We start from the raw sequence: 22,899 nt of genomic DNA on the forward strand, positions 1-22,899 counted from the left end.
GTCCACACACACACCCACGTTAATATTATCTTACCATCTACGCCTAGGTCTTCCAAGTAATATCTTATCTTCAGGTTTTCCGACTAAAATGCTGCACATGTTTTACCCATCTCATTCTCTTCGATTAGATGAGCTCTGGTGAAGACCACAATTTATGTGGATCATTACAGGACATAGTTGTATCATGGAACATTTTTATTTATTCTCTTTTAAGGGCTTTCGATTAGGCCTACATTAAATATAAGAAATGACGTATCAGATGCTGTCACCATAACCATAATATGGAAAACATTGTTTAGAAATTTCAATTTCAGTAAAGATGTAAAAAGTTTCTACAGTCAAATGTGTTGTTAATATGGCACCCTAGTTTATAAATTTAAATAAAAGACCAAGGTAATAAATTGAAAAATTGATAGACAAATTTAAGGAATAAAACGATATTATTGTACTTTATGAACACGATGAATATACAGAATATCCCCAAAAGATGTATACAGACATTAAATTAATTAAATAATAAAAACATTTCAATAAATTAACCATTACATACGTCAGCAATTGCGCTTGGTGAATTAACGAATCCATTGCAAGTGTTCAAGATGACAACAGTTACCTTCGTGACACAGCTGACAGCGGTGAGCAATTGACAGACAAGGTTAATATTTTTTGGGGCACTTTGTATTTTAATACGCCATTTACATGGAGTAGAATTTTCATAAAAAGAACAATTTAAGTTGCATGCATTGTTTGCAATAATCGTCGTCTCAAGACGGAGTCTACTAGCGCAACTGATGACGTTGGCTGATTTACTGTGTTCTGATAATTTTCTCGTCGTTTCTGCTCCACGCGCTGGGGTTCTACGTTGCTAGCAGGGTTCCATTATAAAAACACCTTCTTCTATGTACACTGATTAATAATAATAATATGTTAATGTATTTTTTCTGTAGTGTATTCAATCAGTGCGGATAATTCATGGACAAAATATCAACTCAACACTGATCCTTAAATAAGCACCACGTCATGCAGACGTATGGGGGAGTGGAGGTATAGATTCAGGCATTCTTAACCTCGGCACTACATAGAGGTGAGTGATTAGCTTTACGTTCCGACTCCCTTACAGCCAAGTAAATAAAACTTCGGATGGGTGGGCCCCAGAGCCATCTTGAGAAAAATGAATAATCTTTTATTACCGGATATTTCTCGTGAGGTTGTCCATCCCGCGATCCCCACGCAGCACCCAGACGGGCTACAAGGAAACTAGCATCAGCAGCTGATGTGGGTACCTCCCCCTCGCAGTGACATGGCAGGAAGTGCAGAGAGGATCAGTCACGGTGCTCTATTTAGAAAGTCACAGATGTGGACACACGCAGAAAACCACCGGAAGTGACTTGAAAGTGGTCGCTGGAGCAGTGTTTGTCGGCGAAATGAACACTGTGACATCGTGTTACAAATACGGACGGACGATCGTGGTCCTAGGCGGGTCACCACATACTGACCGAATCCGGTGAATATCCACCCCCCTCCCAAGGGGCACATAGCTGACCACACACATCCATCTAGTTCTGCGGTTAAAATGCGTGCTTAAGACAATGATAACCTCACTTTTTCAGCCTACCATGACTTACATGTCTGTGTCAAAACATACTAACAACTCTGACACAGACTAATTTAACGAACTCATGTTCGTACAGACTCGACCTTCGCTATGTTTAGTTTCCTACCATTAATAATATGATCATGACAGCCGTGCGAACTTGTAAGGTGACAGCGACAAAGGCCCCGATTAATATAAAGTAAAAGTTTAAAATTCCGTAGAGACAGAGCACAAAAATAACTATAAATTATGTATGGAAAGTTTCTTGTATGTTAATAATTACAAACATAGAGGGAAACGTTTTAGGTTATGTCGGACAATTTAACGCGTACTCGAAATTTGTACTACTAGAAATTATGCACAGAAATGGGCGAGGAAATTGTATAGCTTCAGTTTGCCTCACATCAGTTAAAAAAAAAGCTTGAAGAAAAGAAGGTAGGCGCCCAGAACTTGTTTTTCATGGACGTAAGCAGTAAGGAAGAACATGAACTGCGGGTACTGAGTACAAATTACTGAGGAGACTATCTAAGCATTTCAAAGGAAGCTAGTGGGAAGTTCTCCGAGATTCGTGCAGACCACATGGTCAGTAAGAAACTGATGTACAAGAGGCACTCGCAATTTGCCACATTTTGATTGTATTTACGTACTTTCCTCACGTTTCTGTATTGTATTCTGATGACAAGACATTAACAAGTTTTGTAAGATTCTGCGTTTGTGATTTTACAAAATAAACCAAAAATTAAATCGTATAATTACAGGAATTCACCGATAGTTTTGTTCTGGCAGGATTCAAACTCATTCCTCTCTTCATGCACACACAAATTAAAAAGCAGTGTATATGCTTGAACCAGGTCAGAGCCATCTTAACTCCTCGCTCTAGTTATGGCGCTCGGCGTAAGCAGAAATTTCACTTTTATTCAAATCCACTTTCTTGATTTCTTCCATAACAAATCATGTACAAGAAAATTAACATAATCATCAAGTGTGCAACATTTCTAACGACTTCTATATTCTACAGGTCTGATACTCAGCAATAAAACAAAAATTGGCTGTCCATGGATTTTAAAATACTTTCCTCCGGCACCATAATCAGGCTGTTCAACGCTGTTAATTTTTCCCAACTAAGGCGAGGAACGGAACTATTCATTCAACAAAACGTGTTGTTGTGTGAACTCACCATTCTGTTACTAGCCGGAGACTTTCCAGCGCTATCATAGGCTGAATAATCATTGGCTTCTATGGAAGTATACCACAGCTTGCCTGTCAGCCAGTTCCAACACAAGCCTCGCTATTCGGCTGGGTTTCTATGCTTCGGATTCTTAGAGTAAATTCACCACACTTCAGTACCCCAGGAATGTCAAGACTACAAAATAACTTCGAGAACCGTCCACTTCATAATCCTGTCTTTGCATATCATATTTCAAAAGCAAAATACCAAAATATATAAAAATACAGTTTTATCTGTCACTTTATAAAGATGGGGAACTTGGTGTCTCGCCCTAAGGGGAGAACAGTGATGAGAATATTTCGACCTAAGACAGAGGACGTGACAGGAGTAAAGAGAGATGACGTAGTTCGCTCTTCGAAAACTATTTTGTACGCTTATAAATTCAAGGACTGGATGGGCGAGGTCTGTAGCACACACGGAGCTACAATAAAAATTTTAAGTCGGTGGACTGAAGAGCTGAGGCTACTTGGATGAGGGGGGCCTCAGAGACGAACTTGAATTGGAAGCGAAGAGAAAACGACCAGGCTGACCTGACTCTACCCCACGACACGGCAACAGCAAACAATCCAAGACACATGGAGCGATTCCTTGTTTCACACAACTTTCACATAATTCTACTGACGTTCGTAGAACCAAAACAAAATTGAGCATCCTAACTAACTAGAACTTAATTCTAAATAAACACCTTCCTTATTCAATCAATTTCCATGCTACTTTATACACAAGAAACTATAATACAGGTTTTACATTCTGACATTAACTTTACAAGAATTCTGGACTTTAAAAGCTCGCGAGAGATACTAACAACGTAAACACGGAACAGTGTAAAGTGGGGCAAACATATCAAGGGGTAAGAAACAGTATGCATTGAGGGTTTCCGCATGTAAACAACGCGGCAGATGTTGACTTTGGGCTAATCTGAAGGAAAATTTGGCCGACAGTATTTTCAAGGGCATTTATGAACGGAAGTCTTAATAAATGGGGCACAATGTAATTTTTAGCAACTGGAACTTTTGCCGTTTTTTGAAAAACCGATATGAAGTGTGTAAAACAACAAATCTGTAAATATATTACAATGTAAAACCGCGGTTAATAAGCAAAGTTGCATGTAGATAGCAATCTTAAAGAACATAAAAATGTGTACTATGGGGGCAAAGGGTTCACACAACAGAACGGGCCACCTTAAACAATGGGGCATATAAAGCTACAACCCAGCTTCGGCTTACAGAATACCACACCACCGATTTCTCCTGCAGTGTTCCACTGCCTCTGAGAAAGGGAAAGCAAAGTTGAACAGTGGGAAAAGAATCGGAAACTTACCCAGTTCTCCTTCGAGATACCAAACAGATGCAAGCCTAAAAGAGAAACAGTGAAAAACAGAAAACTTTACTGTCGTAGCAACTCGCACTGAAAAATCAGCATCAAAAACCACGAATTCAGTAAATATCTTACTTGCCTACATTTTCCAAACATTGGTAACAGCATTCTTATCCCACACATGGTGCAAAAGTGGGCGTTCGTCACATCCGAGCTGAATTCCAATTATATTTTAATTCATTCTTATAATTAAAGCTATTAACAAGAAAGAAAGAAAATTAATGAAAGCATTCGCCCATAAAAAAACATCAATATTGTTCAAATCTTTACTTTCCAAGCGCCTTTGCCCCACTACAAACATGACATGTCGTAAACATCTAAATGAGATCCAACGTCATGACGCCTGTTACGTCATCAAACACCCAGCCTCTCCCCTCTCGTAAGAACGGGACGTTGAGGGACTATCGAGAATGTAGATATTTCTGACTTGAAGATTTCTGCTCTTCCTTTAATGTAGCTCCATACCAAGACGTTCATCACTTGCACGCATGTCACCACGCGGCAACTGCACCTACAAACGCGCATGTCTACAAAGCAAACATTTATTTATTTTTAAAAACTTGGGCATAATTCTTCTTTCGAAAGGTCTTTCAGTAATTTATGGTCCCGTTTCAAATATCGGCCCAGGGACTGGTTAACCTGAGGTTTTCGTGAGTTTCCTCAGTCCCCCCAGGTAAATGCTGAGACTGTTCTTTCAACTGGGATATGACTGTTTCATTTCATTTCAATTTAATTAAATATTCCATCATTCAACACTATTAATTAATAAATAAACTGATTATTACTAACTGCAGTTATCATGTGGATCAATTTCATTTTCAGCCGTCACCAAATATGGTGGGGAGAATGTGGATTCTGTTCCTGCTAACAATGGCACTGCCTGACAACGTCTTTAGCATCACCACGCCCGACAAGATCAACACTCGTGAATCACCGGACAAAGGCACGTGAAAAACACAATGATAAATTTTATGTCTGAACTATTTTTATCTTTAACCAAACAACAAATTGGAAGAAACATAACCACTGCTACCAACCCATACTACAACATCCCTTTTTACTAATATCGAACCAACTGATGCAGATTCTGCCCAGCCTGACTAATGCTTAGAATTAGGTTAACTGCTACGTACAATACATCATTAAATAAAGCTCCAAACCTGAATCTGATAACCAAAGAAGTCTCCCTGTACTGGCCAATTTCAATCATAAATCTACGCGACAAATAAGTTGATACAGTGTCACTGAATACATCAAGAAACTCATGATAAAGTTTCCAATGCAGAGGCCTGATAGTAAACCGAGTGCCTAGAACTGTCATAATCACTTTTTGTTAAAACTTCATGAACTACATTTTATTTTGAACTCACTGCCAAAATTAGAAATGTAAATAAGAGCTCTGTATATAATTATTGTTTTACCCACTAAAACTACGTGCCCAGCCCACCAAAGATTTATGGATTTCACCATCTTAACAATACTATGCGACCTGCTGAACAGCTCACACATCTCATTCTTCTGAAGTCCAAATATTTTATCAAATACTTTGTTTACAAACACTCTGTAATTTACGTTCTTCCCTAAAAATAATATATCACACACATATACACAAATTAAACTTCTGACAATAAAATAAAACTCGCAATACTTTGTAACTTTGCGATATTAGAAGAAATAAAGCAATTTTTAAAATCTAAACGCAGTAACACATGATACAACTTAAATCTTGAGGATGACGACTGTCTTCTGGGTTGTTGCACCAAGTAGTCTGGTAGGGCACAGGACATGACAAAAGGTACCTTTGAAATGTCGATAAACTTCTACCAGACCATAAAGTGCCACAATGCAGAAGTCAGCCATCCTCATTTGCTGCGATGAGAACCTGAAATCTCAGCTTTCTTATTGGTCGAGAGATTGACACTCATCGCTTACATGGTCTCTTGCATAACAACTTCAAGACCCAAAGAGAAACAATTACATTCATGCCTATTCATGAATGTATATATAACTAACTAACTAGATGGCTTACCGAACCCGAAGGCTCATCACCGAACTAACCAAAGCCCTCCACCGGACCCTGTCCTGGGCCAACAAAATCCATTCTCCTTCAACTCCTATCTCCCACAGATCCCGCCAGAGATTATCCTCCCATCTACGTCTAGGTCTCCCCAGAGGTCTCTTCCCCTCAGGCTTCCCAAATAGTGGACCCAACCAACTAAATGGCTTACCGAACCCGAAGGTTCATCACCGAACTAACCGAAGCCCTCCACCGGACCCTGTCCTGGGCCAACAAAATCCATTCTCCTTCAACTCCTATCTCCCACAGATCCCGCCAGAGATTATCCTCCCATCTACGTCTAGGTCTCCCCAGAGGTCTCTTCCCCTCAGGCTTCCCAAATAGTGGACCCAACCAACTAGATGGCTTACCGAACCCGAAGGTTCATCACCGAACTAACCGAAGCCCTCCACCGGACCCTGTCCTGGGCCAACAAAATCCATTCTCCTTCAACTCCTATCTCCCACAGATCCCGCCAGAGATTATCCTCCCATCTACGTCTAGGTCTCCCCAGAGGTCTCTTCCCCTCAGGCTTCCCAAATAGTGGACCCAACCAACTAAATGGCTTACCGAACCCGAAGGTTCATCACCGAACTAACCGAAGCCCTCCACCGGACCCTGTCCTGGGCCAACAAAATCCATTCTCCTTCAACTCCTATCTCCCACAGATCCCGCCAGAGATTATCCTCCCATCTACGTCTAGGTCTCCCCAGAGGTCTCTTCCCCTCAGGCTTCCCAAATAGTGGACCCAACCAACTAGATGGCTTACCGAACCCGAAGGTTCATCACCGAACTAACCGAAGCCCTCCACCGGACCCTGTCCTGGGCCAACAAAATCCATTCTCCTTCAACTCCTATCTCCCACAGATCCCGCCAGAGATTATCCTCCCATCTACGTCTAGGTCTCCCCAGAGGTCTCTTCCCCTCAGGCTTCCCAAATAGTGGACCCAACCAACTAAATGGCTTACCGAACCCGAAGGTTCATCACCGAATTAACCAAAGCCCTCCACCGGACCCTGTCCTGGGCCAACAGAATCCAGTCTCCTTCAACTCCTATCTCCCACAGATCCCGCCTGACATTATCCTCCCATCTACGTCTAGGTCTCCCCAGAGGTCTCTTCCCCTCAGGCTTCCCAAATAGTGGACCCAACCAACTAGATGGCTTACCGAACCCGAAGGTTCATCACCGAACTAACCGAAGCCCTCCACCGGACCCTGTCCTGGGCCAACAAAATCCATTCTCCTTCAACTCCTATCTCCCACAGATCCCGCCAGAGATTATCCTCCCATCTACGTCTAGGTCTCCCCAGAGGTCTCTTCCCCTCAGGCTTCCCAAATAGTGGACCCAACCAACTAGATGGCTTACCGAACCCGAAGGTTCATCACCGAACTAACCGAAGCCCTCCACCGGACCCTGTCCTGGGCCAACAAAATCCATTCTCCTTCAACTCCTATCTCCCACAGATCCCGCCAGAGATTATCCTCCCATCTACGTCTAGGTCTCCCCAGAGGTCTCTTCCCCTCAGGCTTCCCAAATAGTGGACCCAACCAACTAAATGGCTTACCGAACCCGAAGGTTCATCACCGAATTAACCAAAGCCCTCCACCGGACCCTGTCCTGGGCCAACAGAATCCAGTCTCCTTCAACTCCTATCTCCCACAGATCCCGCCTGACATTATCCTCCCATCTACGTCTAGGTCTCCCCAGAGGTCTCTTCCCCTCAGGCTTCCCAAATAGTGGACCCAACCAACTAGATGGCTTACCGAACCCGAAGGTTCATCACCGAACTAACCAAAGCCCTCCACCGGACCCTGTCCTGGGCCAACAAAATCCAGTCTCCTTCAACTCCTATCTCCCATAAATCCCGCCTGAGATTATCCTTCCTTCTACTTCTAGGTCTCCCCAGCGGTCTCTTCCCTTCAGGTTTCCCAACCAGTACCCGGTGCACACCTCTTGTCCCATCCATGCGCGCTACATGTCCCGCCCATCTCATTCTTATCGACTTAATCACCCTCACAATACTGGGGGAGCAGTACAGATTTTTAAGCTCGTCATTGTGCAGTTTTCTCCACGCCCCATCGTCTTCCCTCTTAGGCCCAAATATCCTCCTCAACACCCGATTCTCAAACACCTGCAATCTGTGTTCCTCCCTCTGAGTGAGAGACCATGTCATATGTAATGTGCAATTTATTGACCTGTAACACTTACTTAAAGAAAAATAATTTGTCACGACAAAAAAGATTAATTAATGTTGTTAACTGTATTCTCAGATGAACGGATCATTTATAATCCTGCTCCCGGATCCAATCGCTGTGCATCAAGGATCGAAAACAGAATGGCAGCCATGAAGAAAACTCAAAGCTCAGATATTCATAACCCAATCAACGCTAATAGTGCATTAGTAGACCTCGCAGGCTACGCACTCCACCAGCCAATGCGAACAGCACCGTATGATATGTACGTCACAAACATGCGAGTCCATGTCCCAGCCAGAACAGGTTGGTTCCGTATCGAGAAATGTTACTATGATCCGCATAACGCGAGCGTGGAAACACAACTTACATTCCGAGACCTAAAAGTCAGTGGAATGGTCAAACTTTATGATGAGAAGGCTGTTCTTCAAGACCCTTTACTTCCTCTGCCGGTCGAGACATGCAATATGACTTTACGTCTCAGAAAGGCCGGTCTCGGGATCTCTGCTCTTCCATTACGAGTATCTAGAGGGAACGTTGAGCTCCGAACTTCTGCCCAATTTATAAAACCAGAATTTGTAAGCGTCTACGCGTACGGGTGTCGTCCACCGAGCAGAGAACACAGACGAAATGGAAACAATGACTTGCCCTCTGCCTTGGAGAAAAGACAAGAGGCAGACTTTACACAAGAAATGGAGGATGTGTTTCTGAGAGGAATTCAGTCTCTCCTCACAAGGTATCTGGAGAAGCAGCTCCAGCCAGCACTCAAAGACACTCTCATGGCAAACATGGGATACACCATCTCATATGGAAGATAAATTTTACACCATTGCAACTGCCAAAAATGACCATCAGGGAAAATCTGAGTGTAAACAAATATTTAAATGTAACATCAGAGCCAGAGAATCAAACATGAATTTAACATCACCTCTTCACATTTCTACAGATGAATTCTTGTAAACGAATGCAGTTAAGTGCTTATATAGTGTTTCCTCACTTTAAATTCAGTTTGTCCCATATCTTCTTCTTCTTCTATGACCCTCCGGTCCGTATTCGGTCCATGGCCTCCTCAATTCTCCTCTTCCATTCGGTCCTCCGTAAGGTCCATCTGTCAGAGGCTTTGATTGAGATTTGTCCCATATCTATTATGCAAATTTTGAATTGTTTTGTTTATGGTTTTTCATAAATTCAGGGTTCACACCTGTGTTCTAATAGAAAAACTTGAATATTTTTCATGCAAAAATTCTCTTATTTTATGTATGGACATTCTGCAGTTCCTCAAAGCTTAATTTTTTATCTAAAATTTGTGGAAAATTTTTAAACAGTTTGATGTATCTTTCAAAAACAAACATGATTGTAATTATTTATTACCAGTAAGAGGTGACTGTTCTTCACCGTCCATCTTTCAATAAATGTACTTCAATAATATAATGTAACTGTTACCATCCAGAATTTCAAAACCTCGAGACAAAAGAATAAACAGAAAATATTACGCAAGTTTTACCATAACTCTCATCCACGTAGGCACTGCAATACATCACAGGCAAAGTAAAAACATAAGCATGTCTATTCAATGTAGGATTTATTCATTAACTCTTAACCTCCTTACCTTCTTATCTGCAAACAAAACAAGTATATTGCAATTTAATGACCATACTTTCCACTGTTATCACTAAAATGGATGAACACGTGTTTTGAAAGTCTTGTTTCTTCTCGACTGATTAAACTGTTTACTGGAACGAAAACATTTGAGAGAACGGCGCGGATTCAGACGGCTTTGACTTGCATTACAAACTCATCAAAATGGCAACGTATAACCAATGATATATGTTGAAATATCTTATCTTCAAAAGGTGGCGACTGACTTGTAACATTTGCCTGTAATGTAACGTGTTACAAATCGAGCATTACACAAGTGAAGACAGCGAACGGAGCCGCTCGATGTGAGCCGCTCACGCTCGCGGGCGCTCCATCGTGTTGTCGGTTTTTTCGCGAATCCCTTTGAGTGTTACATTACAAGTCAGTCAGTCAGTCGAGCGGCGTCGTAATGAGCATTCACGAGTTCTTTAGATAAGAGTAGCTTATTAAATGAAACAAAGATAACACAACCTCCACGTCCGACATATTGAATGAAATGAATGGAGCGCACACGAGCACAGTCGAGCCGAGAGTTCAAAACGAGCATTCGATACGCCTCACCAGTTGTGGTGTAATGTAACATGCTTGCCGCGAATGTTACATTACGAGTAAATGTTATAAGTCAGTCGCCACCTAAAGAAAAACTCAAATGAGCATATAAGGGGCACATTCCCAAAAAAAAAAAAAACAAAGAAAAAACTGTCACTTTGGATGAGAATTCAAACAGTTCTGATTATACAAGGAAATGGTTCAGGAATGATTAAGAACTTCTGAGTTTCAAAACTATCATTTAAACAAATTATGGATCTACAGTTTAGAAAATAAGACAGCCCTCATTACGGAATTTTACATTGATATGGACAAATTTGCAATTGATAAAATAATTACAGACATTTATTCACATGCAAGGGTGGTTCAAATTCTACTTAGAACTGTGATCACAGCATGCAAATAAACTATCTTACCGATTTCACACCAGGCAGTTTTCTTCAGGTACTCTCCCACACCACGTACACACTTATCCAACTAAATACAAAGACTAGGCAAAAATCACAGAAATCGACACTACACTGTTTACAAGAAATTTTAAACCACCCATGTAAAATATTTACATACTAGTAGTTGCAACTAATGAACATAAATGGAGATATAATTGTATATTTATACATTTGTAGGTATTTGAATAGAAAGGAAAAATATATAAAATAGCAGTGTTGAGTATAAAGGGTTACAAACAGTAATATTATAACAGCATGTGAGGAAACAAAATTTTTCAGATCATTCTTATTCAAATAGGTTGATTTTAACCTAAATGTTCAAATACTTATAATATTTAAAGACATGCAAAATTTTTTGGCACAAAAACAGCAACTCTGATGTGACATTCATAATTACGTAAGTCCATCAGCCTTCAAAGAAATGTATTCTTTGCTTGATTTATAATTAAATGACAGATGTCACTCATAAACAAAATGTCCCAACCCCAAGAATGAATTTGACACGTCTTGATAGCATCTAACAAATATGGCGACAACAGAGTGAGTTAAATCTGTCCATCTCCATCACGTCACATCACAGTGCTAGTAAATGTTCAGACTACAACAATAAAAGTATTAAAAAGTTTAAACTATTTTGTAGATTTAAGGACAAAGCAATAAATATTTATTCTTACAACATCACACTTCACTTATGATCCAGATGTGGTAATGCAAACTAAATCATTGATCTACAGCATCTGACTCCCTTAGTATCTACATGACCTGGCTTTATGAAGGCAGTAAGTGACATACCAATTGTGCGCTCAGAATATTACCTGTGTGTGGCTGCTAGAAACTGACAAGCTTGTTCGTATATACAAAAGTGTAACGCAGTTGTAACACCAGCTTTCAGAATGCTCGGCCACAATCCCTTGTATAGGCCCGCGACCGTTTCGTACCGTGCAGTGAGCCACAAGCAATGTAACAAACCCCGACACACAAATTCCTGTGAAAATCATACAAAGCTGTTATGAAAAAGCGCAACTTTCTAACTTATGTTACACCCATGCATTAAATTCATAAAGGAAACACTTGATATAAATGTTGATGTTGGTCTTAATGGCTGTAGCACTGCGGACTTGTAGGTGGTTACCATTTTGGGGGAACATAATGCCACCATCATCAGGATTAAAGATGGAGACGGCATATTCTTCCAAGTGCACGCACCAGAAAACCACACATCACATCTTTACTGCCACAGGAACCTAAATCTTACATTAAGCAAACGTCACATTAGTGTCGTTGCATTTTATTGATACCTCCAAAACTACTCAATAGATTTAGATTTGTCAGGTGAAGTTAATTTTAATTCATGTCAGCCAAACATAAACCACATATTACACCAAACTATAATGAAACTTTATCGAGTACTCAGTTGTTATTACTGTTTTCATTACTATATAACAACATTGTAATTAGATCAAACAGTCCTGCGCCGTAGCCGCGCGGTCTGAGGCGTCAAGCTTCGGACCGGTGATACGGAATGCGCACTAGTTCGAGTCTTGGGGAAAGAAATTTCTCATGAGATTTTCGACCGGTGTATGGGACCGGTGCCAACCCAGCATCGTGAGAAAATTGGGGAGCTACAATGGGTAGCGTAATCAGGTCAGGAAAGCTAGCAATGGCTGGGGGTTTGTCGTTCTGACCACACGCCACCCTATATCTGGTTGGATGATCGTTCACCTCTGCTTAGGCATGTGAACGTGAGGCCAGCAGTCAAGCTAGTCGGCTTTGGCTCTCTGGAGCTGTTACGCCACGGATTTAATTTTTAACTAAATCAAACAATACAGCGTCATATGATGCAATAATTAATGAATACTAAATTGGAAAGGATATGGAAGCAAAAGGTCATGGTCTAATTTAATGTACTATCAAGGCATTTGCCTGGCAGGATTATGGAAAACAATGAAACCTGCAGGATCTTTGGTCTCCTGGCTGAGATTTTAAACTAGAAGCCCTTAAATACGAAGCAGGAGTGATAACCATTTGGCTGCCATGTTCTGTCCGGTTCTCAAAAATGGTCAATGCTATAATAAAATTAGTAGGTACACAATGTAGCACGAATAGCACAGCACCAGGTGATTTATACCTGGAAAGACCAGTGAGGTATGCAAAATCACGCAGACACGTTAAAAATAATCAAGCACACTTTTCCACTCTCAACAGAAGTCTGACGCCTGGCAGGAACAGGAATTTTCTTCCTTGTCACAAGAGCTTGGATTGGTCCACAGCCCAATCAACCTACTATCCTATGGGTATCTGGGGCTTCCTCTTGAAGCAAAGTAACCAGAACATGAAGATGATCACTCACGTCCATCTAAGATTTAAAACATGTGAAACTAGACGTTCACTTAATCATGTCTTCACAGTATGACCCTTAAGCACATGGAGGTCTGAGCCCAGATGAACTAGGGGTCCCAGCGGATAATTTCTGTCCTCTTTCCCTGAGGACAGGAATCAAATCCAGCTTCCAAAAAATTGTAATTGTATTTTATAATTTACACAATGGAGAACAAAAAAAAAAGGACAGATTATAACAACAGAGTGATTATGTTGCATTGGGACATAACAATTCTTTTCTTTTTGTATTTTGTTTAATACAGTAGAATCTCGATACAACGCAAGTTACGGAGGACAACCCGCGTCAAAAGCTACCCACATTATATCTGAAATATATAAAACACACGTAATCGTATAAGGGGACGTGATCACAGCGCATTACATAGGAATCTACGGTATAGCGAGGCGCGGTACGTCGAGGTTCCACCGTATTCAGTTTATTTCTCTACATCTGATAGGGTAAAACATTGTATTACGTACCTTGCCGAAGCCTATCCTGGCATGCTGAAAACCTTGAATCTGGAGCCGTTTCCTAGCCACATCAAGTGGATAGACAGAAGTCTTAGCACAAACCCCAGCCAGACACCCACATACAAGAGAACCCAACCCAGAGACATACACATGCTCTCCATTATCACCTTTCTGCTGCCCTGCAACAAACGACAAAATTAGGTACACAAAACGTTCTTCACATTCTAACGACTGCCATCAGTAATTCACAGGACCTCATATAATTTGCAATATTCATTCAATTGTAACAACACTATGTTGGATATTGTCCAATGTCTAAGGTAAATTCAACATACATGATATTTCAAGGGTTGGCACTATTCTGTCTTCAGTTTACTAGTTTGTCACTATACTGAGTTTCAAAACATTATCTGAAACTTCATTACTATGGTCTTTAAAGTCCATCACCACATGAAGCCAGATCACACCTTTTCATCCTATTTGATTAAAACTACACAGAGAGAGGTGAATTACTTTTCCTTGCATTTTGTGAAAAACTGTCCTTCTATTTCCGGTTTAATAATGTTTATACATTTTCCGGGTCCCTACTTTCCATTGGCTTGTTCTATTGACATTCGGTAGGACTCCTTGTACGAGGGATCAGCCTGTCGCAAGGCCTCTACCTGTACACAGGACAGCACAACGCAGAAAGACGCGGACAAACATCCATGGCTTGAGTGGGATTCGAACCCATGGTCACAGCGACCAGGCGGCACAAGGCCCATGCCTCGGACCGCGCGGCCACTGCGGACCCCGTGAAAAACTGTCCGAATCCAAAAAAAATGTTTCAAATGAAGGTTACCTGAATGATATCTGTATTTCAGGTCCTGTTCCACTGTTTTATACAATGAGCCACCTTCACCTTGATTTGAAATCAATGAAAAGTCGGTATTATTTAGACCCATCAGAATTAAAATAAAATGCGCCCGACAAATATTGCTGTAGACACCCGAAATGAAATTTATTCAAAATCTGTTCAGTAGTTCTGCTGATAAAGCACATATGCACATGACAAACACACTTTCAGCAAAAAATGTATAATTAATTAATTCTCAACAGTATCAGAAAACGAGTACCAAGTCTTCTACTATCAACTTACCTATGTTTTTCCAAATGGTTGTAAAAATGTTGTAACATGCAAATTGGACCCCAGTATGTGGTGCTATCTGTATTAGGGTAGGACTTAGCCCCTTAAAAAATGCTCTGGGTCCCTCTTTGGTGTAAATCATGGTACAGACTTGGAGAACATTCTTGCACACCTAAAAATTACCATAATAAACAGTAACAGCTAAATAATTATTTCAAAAATACCATCATCCTCTGCTGTACACAGATCACCTACTTTTGGTTCACCTTGTGCTATGAGACGGGTGCGAACAACATCTGATGGGAAAGAGAACACTGTTGCCAAACTGCCTGCTATACCACCACATACAAAGTGGACCACGGGGCGATAAACGTCTTCTCGGAAACGTGGTATCAGATACCATGTCTGCTGCGTCAGGAATTCAAATGACACAAACTGAAATAAAGATGTAAAAATGAAACCTTATTTTGTATTTATAATTTTATATGCAGCCCCAATTTCTACAACAAAAAACCCAGCATGACAGACTTTGGTCAAATAAATTATTTAAGTACATATACAAGGTCTGGATATTCTTCAGTGTCCTACTGTAAACAAACAGCCAATAAATCAGAACATCCTTTAAAAAAATGTGTCCAAAGTGCAGATCATTCTGGTTTAACCATTAACATACAGATGGTTACATTTTATCTGCAGATTCAAACTTTTCATGAGGATAAAAAGATACATATCTAACCACAGAGACTTTTAAATAACACACGAGTAGGCAAATTTCAGACTGTGTGAAATTTAATACTATTGGAATAAACTATGACAAGACAGAAGATGCCAAAACACGGACACAGTGATCGAGTTTAGTGTTTCCAACCCTGTGCTGAATCTTTACGTGCACCTCATATCTTCATATAACATAACAGGTTCTTCATTTGACTGATTTTGACTACATTGACAACATAAACAACACCAACACACCTTGTGGTAGAGAGACAGCAGTCCTACTTCATATTTAAAGTCTCAAAATTAACATCCGAGCCAAGAAACTTGCTTTCTTGGTTGCTTCTATTATGTCCCTAAGTCATTGCAGTCAAAAGCTGGGATAGTACCAAAATAAGGCCATGAATATTTCCTTACAATTACATCATTAACATTTCCCTATCCAATATTACACAGAAAACAATTAAAAATTAGGATGACAAGTTGTGGAAGATCAAAAGTTCTTGAATGCCTCAAGAAAATCCAGTCCACATTTTACCGCCCCACACAAAATCTGGCAATGAATGATATACTCGTACTTCAGCAGAGTAATCCTGCCACAAAATAGTCTGTAATAGAACTCTGGAGCTTCACAACAGATGACGTATCACCTACAAAAACCAATGCAGGAACACAGCAAATAGAACAAAGCACCTGCTGACATGAGAAGTGGAGGATATCAGACAGGATTTTCATGGACACAATTATTTCTCATTGATGTAACTGGAAACGAAGACTTTCCATACAATGAATGTACATGACTTACCAAAATGTACTGATGTGTTTGAAAATCAAATCGTGACATGACAGGATATGAAGACAGCTATGGCATATTGGCCTCGCGGTCTGAGGCATCATGCTTCGGACTGGTGATACGGAATGCGCGCTGGTTTGAGTCTCGGGGAAAGAAATTTATTATAAGATTTTCGACTGGTGTATGGGACCGGTGCCAACCCAGCATTGTGAGGAAATTGGGGAGCTACAATGGGTAGCGTAATCCGGTCAGGAAAACTAGCAATGGCTGGGGGTTCGTCGTGCTGATCACACGTCACCCTATATCTGGTTGGATGATCGTTCACCTCTGCTTAGGCATGTGAACGTGAGACCAGCAGCCAGCCAGTCGGCTTTGGCTCTCAGAGGGCTGTTACGCCACGGATTATTTATGGCACATTGGTTCTGAACCTGCCACACAATATCACGGCAGATTCGACAATTGGATACTTAAATATTAATTACAGAAATCTGTTTTACTGACAATGGTGATCAAGTGGTTAGCACTTCTACTCCAAAGTCATGGGATCTCAACCCAGAAGGTGGCTATCCTGATGAATTATTTTTACGGTCTTCATTGGTCATTCCAGGATATGAAGAAAAGACCTGGGAAGTATGAGAATTGGTTCCAGAATATCAGTTTGATTTCATACAAAACTTATTTCCTTTCAGTGATACCACTCTGTAATGGGAAACTCGCCTATGCTGGAGATCTAACTGAAAAAATTACCACAGGTTTGTCACTACAAACATGATACCAAATCACAACATACAAAAAATGTTGTTGCAAGCAATGTGACTAGGAGATAAATGGTATTGTACGAAGTCAAACCAAGTTGCAAGCTTGTACACAAACAATAACTCAAATTCATCTTAATTTTTAAAACAGCAAAATATGCCCAAACATAATGGCTTTACACTAATATATAAAATAAAGCAGACACCCACAAAATACAAAACATTTAATTCCACCCAGGTTAACTCTGTGTGGACAATGCCAAGACAAATACTGCAGTATTTGGCAAATCTTTAAAGGATTAAATATTTTTGTAACCCTTCCCTGACGTTATACACACTTTTCAAAATAAATTACCGTGAATTATTGTTTCTTCTTCTGTAGTTTGTCTCTTAGCTCTAGGTTGTGACAGCATAATTTATGTAAGATTTGAGGTTTTCACAGTGGTGAGTATGAAGATTTCTGTCTTCTGGGTTGTTGCGCTGTGTAGTCTGGTCGATGTTTACCAACGTTTCAGAGGTCATACTGCCTCCGTCATCAGGGCGATTAGTATGAAGATTTCTGTCTTCTGGGTTGTTGCGCTGTGTAGTCTGGTCGATGTTTACCAACGTTTCAGAGGTCATACTGCCTCCGTCATCAGGGCGATTAGTATGAAGATTTCTGTCTTCTGGGTTGTTGCGCTGTGTAGTCTGGTCGATGTTTACCAACGTTTCAGAGGTCATACTGCCTCCGTCATCAGGGCGATTAGTATGAAGATTTCTGTCTTCTGGGTTGTTGCGCTGTGTAGTCTGGTCGATGTTTACCAACGTTTCAGAGGTCATACTGCCTCCGTCATCAGGGCGATTAGTATGAAGATTTCTGTCTTCTGGGTTGTTGCGCTGTGTAGTCTGGTCGATGTTTACCAACGTTTCAGAGGTCATACCGCCTCCGTCATCAGGGCGATTCTTAGTATGAAGATTTCTGTCTTCTGGGTTGTTGCGCTGTGTAGTCTGGTCGATGTTTACCAACGTTTCAGAGGTCATACCGCCTCCGTCATCAGGGCGATTCTTAGTATGAAGATTTCCGTCTTCTGGGTTGTTGCGCTGTGTAGTCTGGTCGATGTTTACCAACGTTTCAGAGGTCATACTGCCTCCGTCATCAGGGCGGTGAGTATGAAGATTTCTGTCTTCTGGGTTGTTGCGCTGTGTAGTCTGGTCGATGGTAACCAACGTTTCAGAGGTCATACTGCCTCCGTCATCAGGGCGGTGAGTATGAAGATTTCTGTCTTCTGGGTTGTTGCGCTGTGTAGTCTGGTCGATGGTAACCAACGTTTCAGAGGTCATACTGCCTCCGTCATCAGGGCGATGAGTATGAAGATTTCTGTCTTCTGGGTTGTTGCGCTGTGTAGTCTGGTCGATGTTAACCAACGTTTCAGAGGTCATACTGCCTCCATCATCAGGGCGATGAGTATGAAGATTTCTGTCTTCTGGGTTGTTGCGCTGTGTAGTCTGGTCGATGTTAACCAACGTTTCAGAGGTCATACTGCCTCCATCATCAGGGCGATGAGTATGAATATTTCTGTCTTCTGGGTTGTTGCGCTGTGTAGTCTGGTCGATGTTAACCAACGTTTCAGAGGTCATACTGCCTCCATCATCAGGGCGATGAGTATGAAGATTTCTGTCTTCTGGGTTCTTGCTCTATGTAGTCTGGTCGATGTTAACCGACGTTTCAGAGGTCATACTGCCTCCGTCATCAGGGCGATGAGTATGAAGATTTCTGTCTTCTGGGTTCTTGCTCTATGTAGTCTGGTCGATGTTAACCAACGTTTCAGAGGTCATACTGCCTCCATCATCAGGGCGATGAGTATGAATATTTCTGTCTTCTGGGTTGTTGCGCTGTGTAGTCTGGTCGATGTTAACCAACGTTTCAGAGGTCATACTGCCTCCATCATCAGGGCGATGAGTATGAAGATTTCTGTCTTCTGGGTTGTTGCGCTGTGTAGTCTGGTCGATGTTTGCCAACGTTTCAGAGGTCATACTGCCTCCGTCATCAGAGTATGAAGATTTCTGTCTTCTGGGTTGTTGCGCTGTATAGTCTGGTAGATGTTTGCCAACGTTTCAGAGGTCATACTGCCTCCATCATCAGGGCGATGAGTATGAAGATTTCTGTCTTCTGGGTTGTTGCGCTGTGTAGTCTGGTCGATGTTAACCAACGTTTCAGAGGTCATACTGCCTCCATCATCAGGGCGATGAGTATGAATATTTCTGTCTTCTGGGTTGTTGCGCTGTGTAGTCTGGTCGATGTTAACCAACGTTTCAGAGGTCATACTGCCTCCATCATCAGGGCGATGAGTATGAAGATTTCTGTCTTCTGGGTTCTTGCTCTATGTAGTCTGGTCGATGTTAACCGACGTTTCAGAGGTCATACTGCCTCCGTCATCAGGGCGATGAGTATGAATATTTCTGTCTTCTGGGTTGTTGCGCTGTGTAGTCTGGTCGATGTTAACCAACGTTTCAGAGGTCATACTGCCTCCATCATCAGGGCGATGAGTATGAAGATTTCTGTCTTCTGGGTTGTTGCGCTGTGTAGTCTGGTCGATGTTTGCCAACGTTTCAGAGGTCATACTGCCTCCGTCATCAGAGTATGAAGATTTCTGTCTTCTGGGTTGTTGCGCTGTATAGTCTGGTCGATGTTAACCAACGTTTCAGAGGTCATACTGCCTCCGTCATCAGAGTATGAAGATTTCTGTCTTCTGGGTTGTTGCGCTGTGTAGTCTGGTCGATGTTAACCAACGTTTCAGAGGTCATACTGCCTCCATCATCAGGGCGATGAGTATGAAGATTTCTGTCTTCTGGGTTGTTGCGCTGTGTAGTCTGGTCGATGTTTGCCAACGTTTCAGAGGTCATACTGCCTCCGTCATCAGAGTATGAAGATTTCTGTCTTCTGGGTTGTTGCGCTGTATAGTCTGGTAGATGTTTGCCAACGTTTCAGAGGTCATACTGCCTCCATCATCAGGGCGATGAGTATGAAGATTTCTGTCTTCTGGGTTGTTGCGCTGTGTAGTCTGGTCGATGTTTGCCAACGTTTCAGAGGTCATACTGCCTCCGTCATCAGAGTATGAAGATTTCTGTCTTCTGGGTTGTTGCGCTGTGTAGTCTGGTCGATGTTAACCAACGTTTCAGAGGTCATACTGCCTCCATCATCAGGGCGATGAGTATGAAGATTTCTCTCTTCTGGGTTGTTGCGCTGTGTAGTCTGGTCGATGTTAACCAACATTTCAGAGGTCATACTGCCTCCGTCATCAGGGCGATTAGTATGAAGATTTCTGTCTTCTGGGTTGTTGCGCTGTGTAGTCTGGTCGATGTTTACCAACGTTTCAGAGGTCATACTGCCTCCGTCATCAGAGTATGAAGATTTCTGTCTTCTGGGTTGTTGCGCTGTATAGTCTGGTAGATGTTTGCCAACGTTTCAGAGGTCATACTGCCTCCATCATCAGGGCGATTCATCATCGCCCTGATGACGGAGGCAGTATGACCTCTGAAACGTTGGTTAACATTGACCAGACTATACAGCGCAACAATCCAGAAGACAGAAATCTTCAGCACAATTTATGCTAACATTGGTCTTTAGGTAACCCCAGAAGGGCAGTTATATTAGAAGACTTTGCTGGTTATGCTGTGTCTCCAAATTTCAAAACCAAAGGACTTGGAAACATTCTTCTTCGAAAACTTATAGTTCTTTGTTTTTAAAAATTACATTCAGCGAGTCAATGAGAAATATCCAACCCCTATGGCCGACCCTTCATTACAATGTTTGCATTGTTATAAGTAGCCATGCTGAACAAAAGAATGCTGACATAGTCTGTTTATATGTCAATCATGATCTTATAACTGATATTCTTCGTGATTCTGAAATATGTACGAGTAAACGAACTTTACCTGTAAAACACCATACATAATAGACAGCACTTGGGCAGGTACATGACCCTTCCAGAGGGCTGGTACCCCCTCCTCCTTCACAATGCGTCGAGCTGCCTGAGTTACACTCCAGTATTTTGCATCCTTGCACGTGTGATTAAGAGGTTCAACCTGAAGCTATGAGAATGTATGACTATTACATCAAAACAAGGAAAATACTGATTTCAACACAAATAAATACAGAATATACAGCAATAATACATAAAATCTTGGAAAAAGTGCCACAGTTGAAACAACTGAAAATGACTGGCATATAAGAAATTATATAAATGGTAAAACTAAGAGTAGATAACTCAACAACCCAGAAGACAGACATCTTCAGACTCACTGTTGTAAAAACCTTAAATCACAGTTTATATTTTATCTTTTCAAGAAAAAATATATAAATTTATAATTTTACCTTTTTTATTACATATGTACAAGACATGATCTCCCAGTCTGAAGGAAGAAAAAAACCTGGGGGCATTTATACTCAACAGAGATGAATTTAAGCAGGGAAACAAAAATTTATATAATACAAGTTTCATAATTTTTGTACTCTTCACCTACCATCGTTTAGTAGGTGATATAATTGGGCTTGAGCTGGAAAGAAAATTCATAATGCATGAGGAAAATCATAAATGTATAAATAATTTTATACTGGACACAGATCACAATGAGGACCAAGATATATATTGAAGAATAATGTCAAAATCAATTTGAAAGATATACTTTGTGAGGATGTGAACTCAACTAATGTCCTTCACTGGACCAGGCTAGTTCCTTCTAAGGAGCCCCACAGGGTAAGAAGCCCTTGACCCTCTTATTTTACTTGATGAAAGACACAGATTCAGTCCCTGAAACATCGTGTTATGAGAAACAACATATGATGGATGTCAAAAATTGTAACCAAAACTATTGCAAAACACCATCGTCAATATCCTTCAAATTGATCCTATACATCTAGGCTAGTGACAATATCCTAAAACAAACTGTAAAGAACGCAACCTGAAAAGAATAACCTAACCTTCTGTTCACAGCAACAACTGTTAAACCAAATCATAATTTCTGAGAAAGTTCGGATTTACCTGGAATCTGATCTTGATAACATCAAGAGGCTGGCAAAGAAATCGTGTAAGAGCACTGCTAATTCCTCCTGCAGTCCCATGTTCTACTGTGCTTAGTTTCTTCTTCGCTTCTGGGTCAAATCCAACCATAATATACCACCCTATAAATAAATCATGAAAAGGAAGAATATTTTAAATTAATGGTCGCTTACAGAAATATCAGTATGCTGTAAGCAACAGAATTTGCATACACTGCAATCAACAGACATGCCTGTAAATGATATAAGGTGTTAATAGAAAAGACCATTATTCATTTTAAAATAAACTTGCCAGGACTTGTCGACCTCAAAATTAAAAACTCCTTTTCTGTAGTTCGAAATTAACTATATGAAACGACATTCACGCCTGCACTTCGTGTTGAAGGTCCGCAAAAATTGTTATACATCGCACCACCATAACCTAGTATATATTCAAACCACAGATAATACCTATTCCAATCAGCATCATCTTGGGACTGCGAGAAATTGAGTGGTGTTGGCAGAACTGAAAATATCACCAACGTCTACACGTAAAATTT

General features: G+C 41.0%; 2 protein-coding genes across 5 annotated transcripts; one reads left to right on the forward strand and one right to left on the reverse strand.

The window, feature by feature from the left end:
* The first annotated feature begins 4,766 nt into the window (after positions 1 to 4,766).
* On the forward strand, positions 4,767 to 9,940 carry LOC110827559 (uncharacterized). Its single transcript, XM_022059311.2, has 3 exons — positions 4,767 to 4,872; positions 5,022 to 5,142; positions 8,527 to 9,940. Exons 2-3 carry the CDS (start codon positions 5,034 to 5,036, stop codon positions 9,264 to 9,266), a joined length of 849 nt encoding a protein of 282 aa, XP_021915003.1. The 5' UTR covers positions 4,767 to 4,872; positions 5,022 to 5,033; the 3' UTR covers positions 9,267 to 9,940.
* Positions 9,941 to 10,861: 921 nt separating this feature from the next.
* On the reverse strand, positions 10,862 to 22,850 carry LOC110827565 (mitochondrial thiamine pyrophosphate carrier). Of its 4 annotated transcripts, none has more exons than XM_087357319.1 (7): positions 22,811 to 22,847; positions 22,344 to 22,483; positions 21,238 to 21,393; positions 15,316 to 15,495; positions 15,073 to 15,232; positions 13,944 to 14,113; positions 10,862 to 12,069 (listed from the first exon to the last, which is right to left on the reverse strand). In XM_087357319.1, exons 1-7 carry the CDS (start codon positions 22,827 to 22,829, stop codon positions 11,896 to 11,898), a joined length of 999 nt encoding a protein of 332 aa, XP_087213445.1. In that variant the 5' UTR covers positions 22,830 to 22,847; the 3' UTR covers positions 10,862 to 11,895. The 4 variants fall into 4 exon arrangements, with proteins under 4 accessions (XP_087213445.1, XP_087213446.1, XP_087213448.1 ...); XM_087357320.1 differs by lacking the exon at positions 22,811 to 22,847 and adding an exon at positions 22,653 to 22,804; XM_087357322.1 differs by lacking the exon at positions 22,811 to 22,847 and adding an exon at positions 22,594 to 22,804.
* Positions 22,851 to 22,899: the final 49 nt, after the last annotated feature.

The sequence above is a fragment of the Zootermopsis nevadensis genome, unplaced genomic scaffold (assembly GCF_977971745.1).
Source record: "Zootermopsis nevadensis isolate Lab colony 2312 unplaced genomic scaffold, Znev_1.0 Znev_ptg000028l, whole genome shotgun sequence".
NCBI classification, from domain to species: Eukaryota; Metazoa; Arthropoda; class Insecta; order Blattodea; family Termopsidae; genus Zootermopsis; species Zootermopsis nevadensis.

Coding starts and splice junctions, on each gene's coding strand:
- LOC110827559 (XM_022059311.2), top strand. CDS start 5,034: ATGGTGGGGAGAATGTGGATTCTGTTCCTGCTAACAATGGCACTGCCT. Junction 5,143..8,526: donor TCGTGAATCACCGGACAAAG/GCACGTGAAAAA, acceptor CTGTATTCTCAG/ATGAACGGATCATTTATAAT.
- LOC110827565 (XM_087357319.1), bottom strand. Junction 21,394..22,343: donor TTATCAAGATCAGATTCCAG/GTAAATCCGAAC, acceptor ACATTCTCATAG/CTTCAGGTTGAACCTCTTAA. Junction 12,070..13,943: donor CCAGGATAGGCTTCGGCAAG/GTACGTAATACA, acceptor TGATTTTCACAG/GAATTTGTGTGTCGGGGTTT.